This window comes from Pseudorasbora parva, chromosome 18, assembly GCF_024679245.1.
Source record: "Pseudorasbora parva isolate DD20220531a chromosome 18, ASM2467924v1, whole genome shotgun sequence".
Lineage (NCBI taxonomy): Eukaryota > Metazoa > Chordata > Actinopteri > Cypriniformes > Gobionidae > Pseudorasbora > Pseudorasbora parva.
This window is the reverse complement of record NC_090189.1, coordinates 40600101-40612755: the sequence shown is the minus strand read 5'-3', so window position 1 is coordinate 40612755 and position 12655 is coordinate 40600101. Positions and strand designations below refer to the sequence as shown.

General features: G+C 36.5%; 1 protein-coding gene and 1 non-coding gene across 4 annotated transcripts in view; both read left to right on the top strand.

The window, feature by feature from the left end:
* The window catches only part of camk2a (calcium/calmodulin-dependent protein kinase II alpha), a 111511-nt gene that overhangs the window by 56622 nt on the left and 42234 nt on the right, over nt 1-12655 (top strand). For all 3 annotated transcript variants that reach the window (XM_067424437.1, XM_067424436.1, XM_067424438.1), the window contains exons 4-7: nt 131-185; nt 2644-2709; nt 2911-2983; nt 8122-8224. In XM_067424437.1, the coding sequence (XP_067280538.1) occupies nt 131-185; nt 2644-2709; nt 2911-2983; nt 8122-8224 (297 nt within the window). The remainder of the gene's footprint in view (nt 1-130; nt 186-2643; nt 2710-2910; nt 2984-8121; nt 8225-12655) is intronic.
* Nucleotides 8593-8667, top strand: trnaa-agc (transfer RNA alanine (anticodon AGC)). The gene has a single exon. It is a non-coding gene; the product is annotated as a tRNA-Ala (tRNA).

The window sequence follows — 12655 nt, the reverse complement described above, 5'->3', positions numbered from 1 at the left end:
TTTGTGGAACAAATCTGTCAGAACAATCCAGAACAATATATCTGTAAGAAAACCATAAGAAACAAAAATGTGGTCATGTTCTCTCTTTTTCTCTTTTCCATGCAAACCTCACCCGTCAATCGTTCACCAGTGCGGCTTCATGACAGCATCTCAGAGGAAGGCCACCATTACCTCATCTTCGACTTGTAAGTTTCTCTGACTAAAAAACATCTTATCATTTTGTGCAAACTCTAAAAAGACCCAAAAAAGGCCCAAGTGGGTAAATGCTTTTGTTTTCAGAAATGGCGGTAACACTAGGGTCCAATTCTCATTTTATTAGCATGCCTATTAGGATATTGGCTGTTTATTAAAGCGCATATCAATGCCTTATTCTGCATGACCATATTCTACATCCCTTAATCCTACCCAATTGCTAAACTTAACAACTATTATTAAGAAGAAATGAGGAGTTTATTGAGGCAAAAGTCGTAGTTAATAGTGAGATTTGGATCCTAAACACAGTGTGACTGAAGTGGCTACATACTTTTACTTATACTAATGTCAGGGTTTATGTGGGGAAAGCTAATGACTTTTTGGGGGGGCTAAAGTGTAGGGTGAATACAATAGATATCTTTCTTTGTATTGAAATAATTACAGCACTTACTGTATGACACCTTTATAAAACCATTGTCTTAAAATTTCAATATGTTGAAAAGCATGAGGGTGATACTTAGACTTCAGGTGTTTTAATCATATCTGCTAATCAATGCAAGTCATCTTTTTTCTCTTTTTTGCTTTTTCTCTGTTTTTCATAAACAAATGGCTTATGATAAGTTGGAATAAGTAAAAGTGGCAGAAATATTTGAAATGGATGTGCAAAATGCATTGATTTTTTTAGCTGTACGTTTACAGAGTTGACTTGAATTAGTCTTACAGCACTATCTCAAGGCCGATTCTCTCCAGATTTGGTACACCGTCTAATTTATACAGCCTCTGTGGATCTGCCAAAGTTCATAATGATCAGTCATTCACAAACGGAACTACTGGCTGCGGAAATGTGACATTGGTTTTGATTAGCACTAAAACATTTTAGCTTTTGGAGGCACTTTATTTTAATACATCTTCTTTACAGTTTAGTTAAACATTGGTAATGTTGTTTGTTATTGCACATTATTACACGGCTCTGTGAAATACTTGATTCTGATTGGTCAATCGCGCATTCCAGCAGTATGTTATTTCCAGATAACACCCGCTCATCCGGGTACTACGAGTTATCTTCACTGGTGCTACTTCTATGCTTAACGCTGGCGCCATCTTGTGGCTTAAACAGCCGTGGGTTACAATGGAAGACTTCAAGGCGGGTTTCCTTTATAATGTTTTTAATATGGATATTTTTCTTACACAAACGCATCGATTGGAATCAGAAGGCTCTATTAACCCATCGGAGTCGTGTGGAGCACGTTATTTGACGGGCAGATGCATTTTTTATGGACTTCAAACACAACTACAACTACTGCTGGGATTAACGTTAGCCTGGACTTTTTAAATATAACTCTGATTGTATTTGTCTGACAGAAGAATGTCATATACACCTATAATGACTTGAGGGTGAGTAAATCATAGGCTTGGTTTCATTTTTGGCTGAACTAACCCTTTCAGCATTCATTCTCAACATTTAGCAGCAATAGATAAAGCGGAAGCTTTGCGTAAGAGCTAATAAAATATTTAATCTCAAGACAATATTTTGTGTCTAATTTGAGACTAGTAGCCGTGTAATAAGCGGGATAATGTCCACCCAGCCGGTTGTTATCGCAGAATAAACCCCTTCAGAGTGACGCTCCGCTTCGCGTCGGGGTCCTGATCACTCCGTCTGGGTTTATTATGCGATAACAACTGTCCCAGTGCACTATTTCTTGTCTCACTTGTTGAAATTTAGTTTTTTCTCAAAATATTTTTTGAATAAATATACCAAGTTGAATGATAGGTAATGTCTCCATATGAGTAGGAAACGTGGTATTTCATTGGCACAATGCCTTGAAAAAGTTCAGTGACAGCACCATCTTGTTGCCAAAATATAGCAATGTTTAAAATGCTTATAATTTTTTTCCACTATTAATACATTTGGCCTATTATGCAGAATATTATCTGCTATGGTCTGCCATATTGCATGTCCTCCATTTTTAATGGAAGCATTTTATTTTCAAATTTGGATTCTTGGTCAAAACAATTGGCTCACGTCATTTTGAGATCATGCCGAGTTATGAAAAGATTTTTCGTTTTTGTGCAATGCATTAACAAATCTAATGTCTTTAGTGATAGTGCCACCAAGTTAAAAGAATTTTTGTTTAGTTTTCTAGAAACTTTGCCTAAATTCAGTCCCAGAACTACATATGCAATCACATTTTTATCCATTGATGTGCTTGGCCCCATCATTTCTGAATGCAGCTATATGATTTATTTTATTTTTGTACTGTCACAAGTTGTTCTCTTCTTCCTCGGAGAACACATTGTTAGTAGACAAATGAAATGAACTAGTGAGAGTGGGGAAAGTGAAAAGTTCACAGGGTCAGAAGTGCAGTATAGAAACCCCTATTAGCTACTGTTTCAAGTCAAATAATCCTCTAACTAGTGGCATTCCTTGCTGATTCTTGTCGTTTGCTTCAGAGTAACGGGTGGTGAGCTGTTCGAAGACATTGTTGCCAGGGAATATTACAGCGAAGCAGATGCCAGGTGGGTGGGCTACCAGCATAACACAAACGGACTATGTTTAAAAGCATTACACAAGTAATGTAAAATATGCAAATACATAAAAGCACTCTAAGTTAAATAGTCCAAAGTTATAACTCACAAAGTCCAGAGTGGCCAATATATTCCACTGTATTTGAGTAAAAGTTTTCTCTCTTTTTTCTCCTTTTTTCTTGTTGCCTGAAGCCACTGCATACAGCAGATTTTGGAGGCAGTACTTCATTGCCATCAGATGGGTGTCGTGCACAGAGACTTAAAGGTAATTTATTATGGTTGACCTTACACGTCTGGCATTAGACAACACCCTCAACCCAATGCAGGCCTCAAAACAAACATAGCATTATACAAATGATATTATATAATGCTGGAAGACTTTTAACAACACTTCAGATGCATGCAGCAAATTCAGAAGTGCACTATTTATTCATAATTTTTATTTTTATTTTTAAGACACTATTATGGCTTTTATCTAAAAATGAGTTGCGCGATTCTGGATATATTGAGAATGAATTTTTTTTTTTTTGCAAAATAATGATCTCAAATCTCACACGATGAACAGACAACTAAACAAAACTTTTACTAGAGGTTCTGACGAATGGTTATTGCTGCTATTTAAAAATATATCATTAATTTGAAGGGAAAAAAATATCGGGTTGAATGAATGATTCAATGACTCACTTATAAAGACTTCACTTGTTTCATTGCTGGATGAATTAGTGTTTTTGAACAAATCTCTTTAGTGAATGATTCAATGACTCACTTATAAAGACTTCACTTGTTTCATTACTGGATGAATCAGTGTTTTTGAATTAATATCTTGATTGAATGATTCAATGACTCGCTCATAAAGACTTCACTTGTTTCATTACTGGATGAATCAGTCTTTTTGAATGAATCTGTTGAGTGAATGATTCAATGACTCACTTATAAAGACTTCACTTGTTTCATTACTGGATGAATCAGTGTTTTTGAATCTGTTGAGTGAATGATTCAATGGCTCATTCATAAATACATCACTTGTTTCATTACTGGATGAATCAGTGTTTTTGAATGAATCTCTTGAATGAATGATTCAATGACTCGCTCATAAAGACTTCACTTGTTTCATTACTGGATGAATCAGTGTTTTTGAAGGAATCTGTTGAGTGAATGATTCAGTGACTCACTTATAAAGACTTCACTTGTTTTATTACTGGATGAATCAGTGTTTTTGAATTAATATCTTGAGTGAATGATTCAATGACTCACTCATGAAGACTTCACTTGTTTCATTACTGGATGAATCAGTGTTTTTGAATCTGTTGAGTGAATGATTCAATGGCTCATTCATAAATACATCACTTGTTTCATTACTGGATGAATCAGTGTTTTTGAATGAATCTCTTGAATGAATGATTCAAAGACTCGGTCATAAATACATCACTTGTTTTATTACTGGATGAATCAGTGTTTTTGAATGAATCTCTTGAATGAATGATTCAATGACTCGCTCATAAAGACTTCACTTGTTTCATTCCTGGATGAATCAATGTTTTTGAAGGAATCTGTTGAGTGAATGATTCAATGACTCACTTATAAAGACTTCACTTGTTTCATTACTGGATGAATCAGTGTTTTTGAATGAATCTGTTGAGTGAATGATTCAATGACTCACTTATAAAGACTTCACTTGTTTCATTACTGGATGAATCAGTGTTTTTGAATTAATATCTTAAATGAATGATTCAATGACTCACTCATAAAGACTTCACTTGTTTCATTACTGGATGAATCAGTGTTTTTGAATCTGTTGAGTGAATGATTCAATGGCTCATTCATAAATACATCACTTGTTTCATTACTGGATGAATCAGTGTTTTTGAATGAATCTCTTGGATGAATGATTCAATGACTCGGTCATAAAGACTTCACTTGTTTCATTACTGGATGAATCAGTGTTTTTGAAGGAATCTGTTGAGTGAATGATTCAGTGACTCACTTATAAAGACTTCACTTGTTTCATTACTGGATGAATCAGTGTTTTTGAATTAATATCTTGAGTGAATGATTCAATGACTCACTCATGAAGACTTCACTTGTTTCATTACTGGATGAATCAGTGTTTTTGAACAATCTCTTGAGTGAATGATTCAATGACTCACTCATAAAGACTTCAGTTGTTTCATTACTGGATGAATCAGTGTTTTTTAATTACTCTCTTAAGTGAATGATTCAATGACTAACTCATTCCGACTTCACTTGTTTCATTACTGGATGAATCAGTGTGTTTTAATTACTCTCTTGAGTGAATGATTCAATGACTCACTCATAAAGACTTCACTTGTTTCATTACTGGATGAATCAGTGTTTTTGAACAATCTCTTGAGTGAATGATTCAATGACTCACTCATAAAGACTTCAGTTGTTTCATTACTGGATGAATCAGTGTTTTTGAACAATCTCTTGAGTGAATGATTCAATGACTCACTCATTAAGACTTCACTTGTTTCATTACTGGATGAATCAGTGTTTTTGAATCTCTTGAGTGAGTCTCTTGAATCTCTTTTTAACAGTCACTTGTTGCCACATTGTAAAAAAATATTGTTGGTTTAACTTAAAAAAGTAAGTAACCTGGTTGCCTTAAAATGTTGAGTTTATTGAAAAAACTTTTTTTTTTCATTTTTCAGAGTTCATATAATGAAGGAAATTAGTCTAATAAATAGGACCTTAAAATATTATTGTATCTGAACCAAATAAAAAATGTGATAAATCATGAAAATAACATAATTTGGCATGTTTCCATAAAACACACACAATTACCCAATATGCTTAAAAAAATCTTTTAATAATATTTGAATAAAGGTTGTCGATTCTCAAAAATGTTCATTGTATTAACTCAAAATTTTAATTTCAATGAACTCAACATTTTAAGGCAACCAGATAACTTATTTTTGAAATAATTTTTTACAGTGCACCTACTCATGTAACAATGTAATTGACACAATCTTTATTTGAAGTGTTAAGTTACTTTCAAAAGGTGATTTACTCTGTTTTAATCACTACCATAGACATCAGTATTTATTTCCGAACTATAAACTTTTATCCCAGTATTTCTGTGATAATATGAATATATTTGTACCTTAAAAGAGTGCCTTAAAATGTTGAGTTCATTGAAATTAAAATTTTGAGTTAATACAATGAAAATAATTTGAGATTCGACAACCTTTATTAAAAGATTATTAAAAGATTTTGTAAGCATATTGGGTAATTGTGTGTGTTTTATTTCTTATGACGCAGTGAAACATGCAAAATACTGCTATTTTCATGATTTATCACATTTTTATGTGGTTCAGATACAATAATATTTTGAGTTTCTATTTATGAAACAAATTTTCTTCATTGTATCAACTTAAATTTTAATTATAATAAACTCAAACTTTTATGGCAAACAGGTTACTTACTTTTTTAAGTTAAACCAACAAAAACCAACAAAAAATGTTTACAGTGTAGCACAGCAATAATGATACTGTGTGAAGCTGTTTCGTACATAAACATGTGAGTTTATTATAACTGTGATCATACTTGTCAAAGGTTTGACAGGCGAATCGTTGTCATATAGAAATAAGCTCACGTGTGTTTGTATGATTGCAATCTTTCAACGATTAATCCGGCAGCTCTAATCTAAAAGCTCTTGGATGTTCTATCAGTGTGTAGGTGATGATATACTGTATCAACCAATGTCACTGTTCAGAGACGTAACAACTTTGGCCTGTTTCACACACAGTACACTGCATAAGCAGCGTGTTCTCCTTTTAGCGGCCTTATTTAACAGGTTAACACATTCACACTGGGAGTGAGAGCCACGCAGTGAGATCCCACAAGTGGCTAATTTTTATCGCAGAGGATTTTTTCCTTCTTCAGTGCGAATTCAAAAGGTCTGACCACTCTTGAAACAAACTGCAGGAAACTTAAAAATACACTAAAGTGATTCTAAAACTTTTTATAATGCAATCCATAGTTTTCAGTCCTGTGACTGTCGCGAAGCCTTGGAGGGCAAAACCGCCAGAGAACTCCATTAACTGCTGCACAAACCTGTTAAATTAGTGGATTTGAGCGTGCCGTACGCCAACGTCTATATTGATAAATCTAAAAGTCACCGTGGGTTTGGGTGTACGCAAGGTGTACGCTGGAAATTTGGTGTACGCACTTTTGATAAATGAGGGCCACTGTGATTGGCCTGACCAGAGTTTGGTTTTTCCAGCTCACAAGCCAATGGAGAGTTGCTAGACGCCCTGGCTGCAAATTAGACTTGCTGCCGCTAGGGTGCGCCTACATATCTAGGTTAACATTTAGGTCTTTGGTCTGGGAATTTATAGCAGCAATGGTCTTTGACAGAACAGTTACTGCTCTGCAGATATTGCTCAACACCAGTAACATATACAGTAATGCCATTTACAAAGCTCAAATGTGACTGGAACAACACACACTGGCCCCTATTTTAACTATCTGAGCACATGGTCTGAAGCGCATGATGCAGGTGCACTTAGTCCGAATCCACTTTTGCTAGTTTAACAGCGGGAAAAACGGTCATGGCACCAGATACTTGGTCTAAAAGGGTCGTCCCTAGTCTCTTAATGAGTCATCATGGGTGTGTTTTGGGCATTATAAGTAACAAACCAGTCTCATCTCCCATTCCCTTTAAAAGCCAGTGTCGCTCCCACCATGGTGGATTTGCTATTTACATGCAAGCGGTAAGACTGAACGCTTCTCCAGAGAGGAATCTTTTTATTTTAGTATTTAAATGTGTGTGTGCTGCTGCATGTCCCTGTGTGTGTAATAATCAGAGTGTATGTGTGTTGTGTTCCCACATATAGGCTCATATTACCAACACACCCCTTAAATAACACAGAAATACTGCACTATTGACTTTAGAGCAGGTGTGTGTTGGTCAGTGGTTTTCAGTTCATCACAATAGCAGCGCTCCAACAATGCTCCTGAACACACCTGGTTTAGACCAGACGCCCATGGGTGAACACACACACACACACACTCTGATGCGGTGCATTTGATATTTAAACAACGTGGAGCTGGATGTGAAAATAAGAACTTGGGCTGAAACTAGCTAAAAACACTTGCGTCGCGCCTGCCGTCACATTGTGCCGAGTGTATGATAGGGCCCACTGTGTTAAATGTTAACAGACTAACTGAACATGACAATAGAGTGACCTGGTGTCTGGAGCTGCTCAAGAGATCGATAGTATCGAAAGCTAATAACATCAAGGCAATGCAATTTACAGAATAATGTTTTACCTTTTATCAATTAACTTGTTCAAATATGCTGAAGAAGAAAAATAAAAATAACTTTCATTTGCACTTTAATATTTTTCTTTTTTGTCCCATTTGTTTCCATGTTTCTAGCCAGAGAACCTGCTTCTGGCTTCCAAATCGAAAGGTGCAGCTGTGAAGTTAGCCGACTTTGGCCTTGCCATTGAGGTTGAAGGGGAACAACAGGCCTGGTTTGGTAATGACCCCTTTATTATACCACCAAACAGCATTAATATGGAATGATAATATGATAAAAAAAATAAGGTAACACTTTACAATACGGTGCAATAATATGCATTAATTCATGCTTAACTAATGCACAGATAATCATGAGCTAATGTATTACTAATGGTGAACTAACCCATGTATTAATGATTACTGCATCAGCAACTAATGAACATTCATCATAATTAATAGATTAAATTAAATTATTATTAGTTAAATGAACGGGTCAAAGCCATTTATTTCAGCTTCCAGTGTCTGCTTTAATTAAACATTAGCTAATGATTTATAAATCATTATGATATGACTTTACTTGTTGAGGCACATGACTATTAACTAACTGCTTTCCTGTAGCTCAACCAGTAGAGCGTGGCGCTAGCAACGCCAAGGTCATGGGTTCGATTCCCAGGGAAAGCAAGAACTGACAATAATGTAAAATGTGTACCTTGAATGCAATGTAAGTCGCTTTGGATAAAAGCGTCTCCCAAATGCATAAATGTAAATGTAAATGATTAAGTGAAATGTAATTGTGGTTTTGTGTTTTAAATTAATTTTTAATTAGTTAATAGTCATGTGCTCCAACAAGTAAAGTCCTAACATAAGGAAACCTTTATAAAGAGTATAAATAGTAATTCATTAGCTCATGATTATCTGTGCATTAGTTAAGCATGAATTAATGCATATTAGCGCACCCGTATTGTAAAGTGTTACCCCTATTTCTTTTCTGTACATTAGCACCTGTTTTGATGCTGATTTCAATCTTTATGGATTTGACACAACTGTATAAATGTAGAATGAGAAAACCAATGTGAATTTATGTTGTCTTTCATATGAGTCCCTTGCCCCGCCCCTCTGGGTGAGCGTTTTGACGGGATCATTGGGCCTTAGCACGATCTCCTTCAGTCTTTACGGTTGCAATAACATGTGGTTACTCTGCAGGCCTGACTTGTTTATCTTGTCAACTGCTCTCGATTCAGTCACAATGACAGCTCATCTTTAGGGTATACATATTATGGCCATGTTTCAGCTAGGATTTTGGCTGTCACTTCATTTTCAGTGCCTGTTGGGGTTTGTGGGCTTGCCTGCTGCTGGCTTGTCAATAGGGTTGTACCTTATTTTAGACTGTACCCAGGCTTGTAGACTGTACTCAGTGCTCGAAGTGGGAAAAATAAGTGCCGGTACTCCTGAGGGTGGGGGTTTGGAGGTCTTTCTTGGTTGAAATTGCGTTCCTGAGAGGCTGCTAACTGCAGAGCCACCCACTCTCTAGATGTAATTTGGCCGTAATGTGTGGAGCTTAGAAGGACCAACCACACCAGGGGCCGGATTCACAAAATTTTCTTAAGAAAGAAGTTAAGAAAATTCTTAAGAAACATTGTAAGAAGTTGTAAGAATGTTCCTAAGTGCAATTCTTGAAAAATTCTCAAGAAGTTCTCGCTGAACACCCGCTGTTCACCTGGCTCTTACAACTCCGAAAACGCCAGATAAACTTCCCTCTCTTTATTCTTTATAAATAAACCACAGATTTAATCTTTAAACAAGTTCATTCTCGCCTGAAAAAGTCTTAAAACTACTTTGTGACACAATAACAATAGTATTACTATTTTTAAATTACGTGGAGTTTCTCGTCCGCTAATGGCCTGCCGGTTGGTGCGAGCTTTGCTGGTTTTATACTCGTCCATATGGTACTATTAGTTATAAATATTATATTTAGCCAGCTACTGTTTTGCTGTAATGCTTAATATTTGAAACAACCCAATAAATTGGTTAAACATCTCACATTTAGGTATTTAAGATATATAGGTTGGAGGTTATCCGAAGTTTAAGTTATTTACGATGATTTTTAAGAACATTCTTTTCGTGAATATGAATACTTCTTAAATTTAATCTTAAGGATAATCATAAGACAAAAAGATAAGAACATTTTTAGGAAAAGTTTTTGGGAATACAAAATATTTATTATAAAATTAATATTCTTATATTTTTTTTCTTAAGTTAGAAAATAAGAAGAAATTGGCAGTTAAAGGTGCACTATGTAGTATTTTTACAGTAAAATGTCCAAAAACCACTAGGCCAGTGTTATATATTTTGTTCAGTTGAGTACTTACTATATCCCAAATGTTTCCAACTATTTTGTGAGAAATTGTGAGAAAATTGCTATTTTAACTCAGGACCGGGACGTGTCAGCATAGCGTTTGCGGGGGTGTCGCCTGTCGATCGCGTCATATCTGCACTACCCTCGGTTTCGGGTTTTATTTGGCAGGAGCGCTTTACTCTTAGCAGTGTGAACAAGTGAAAGCACAGAGTAACGCCATAACATCATTTTAAACACACTTAAATGTATCTAATATGATAAACAGAGCTGCTTTACCTCATAATCATAACCGGAAGAGCGGATCAGTGCAGGCACCCAGCGAATGTGTCCCGTCCCGTCATAATAAAAGTCCCAGTACTCGCGAGCAGTGTGTTTGTGTAACAATCGCTCCAGCGGCCGTGCTCAGGTCCACAACACTCGGTCCTGCTCTGCTTCACACTACAGTAACATTAATAACCGCATGCATGAACGTGATTTCTGCCCGAGTCCTATTTTCCACCGGCTGTGAGGTGAAGAGCACATATCTCAAGATGCTGCGCTCACACTTTGCGTCATCAAACTACGCATTTGTTTTGAATAGGCGCCCTCCAGTGGACGGAAAGTTACATAGTGACCCTTTAAGAATAACATTTTCTTTAGAATGTTTTGTGAATCTGGCGCCTGAACCCTATCCCTAGAGCCACACAGGTGGAGCTGGACTAGGTCAAGTTTAACCCATCTCTGCACGTCATGGGCTGAACTTGTTTTGGGGAGTTCCTCTTGATTGAAATTGCGTTCCTTGGCGGTCAGAGTACCAGTTACATGTGAGAAGTGCCAGTATGCAAGAAAAAGTGTGGGTACAGATTAAATATATAAGCGCCCACTTTACCCACTGGCTGTACCTGAATATAGAGTGTGTTGAGTACCACATATGTCAGAGTAACACAATACATGCACTCTTAGAAGAAAGGGTTATATCGGCACTACGTATTTGGAATCCCTAAGAGGTTCTATATAACCCGTTTTAAAGGGATAGTTCAGATATGTAGGTGTTTTTGTTTCTTTAGTAGAACACAAATGAAGATTTTTTTTTCTTGCTGTCTGCCAGTCATAATGATGGGAATGGGTAACAACTCTATGAGAGCAAAAAAAATAAAAAAAAATAATGCTTAGGACAATGTGCACAAAAACCCTGCTGCTCCTGACGACACATTGATGTCTTAAGACACGAACCGATTGATTTCTGTGAGAAACACAACTTTCTGAGTTATTTTTTTACCTTTTATCCCGACGAGTTTCATCAAGCTATTACTTCTGTCTGGTGAGGTCAAAACCAGCGTGATCATAGATATACATATATATGGAGAATCCTCATCAATGCCTGCGCGGATCGGTTGAATGAGGCATCTTCATAATGTATATCTATGATCGCGCCAGTTTGACCTCACCAGACGGAAGTAATAGCCAATGGGATAACTTAATGAGACTTCATGAGGTAAAAAAAATAACATAAATACTGTTGTGAACTGATCGGTTTGTGTCTTAAGACATCAATGTGTCGTCAGGAGCAGCAGGGTTTTTGTGCACGTTGTCTAAGCATGTTTTTTTGTTTGTTTGTTTTGCTCTCATAGAGTTGTTACCCATTGACATGCATTATGACTGGTAGACTGCAATGGTTGAGTTAAAAATCTTCATTTGTGTTCTACTGAAGGAACAAACACACCTACATGATGTTTTTTTTATTATTATTGAGAAACATTTCACTGCATTATTCAATGTTTTTTTTTTAAATGTAAAAATGCAGAATGTTTCTTGTGATGGGTAGGTTAGGGATCAGGGTTGGGTGAAGGCAATCGTTATTGTGAATGACATTGACATGACCAATGAAATGATTGGAATCGGTTGCAGAGCATTTCTGCTGAACTGGTTTGGGGAAAAATCATGCATATGGAAGGAGAAATGACCGCATACCCATGTGCCTCAAGAAACTCATCGCGATTGGTCGATAAGACGCTACCAGGAATGCCCAATTCGCCTTATTCACCTCAAACGTTCTACGGAGCTTGAGGGGTACACTTTCCACTTCCGGTAATTCTCACGGCGCGGATTCTCTGAACACTGCTATGTTCCTCAGTGCACCTCATCGCACAGGAAAAAATCATACAGAGGACAAACCTTTCACCGTTTCCCAGAGGAGAGGATAAGAAACTACGTCGAGAGTGGATAAAAAATATCAGAAGGGATCCTGGTCGTAATTTCTGCACTTTACTGCAGACGAAGTTCGAAAGACTCGAGCAATAGCAAGACCTGTCAAGTCAGCTTTATTTAGCGCTT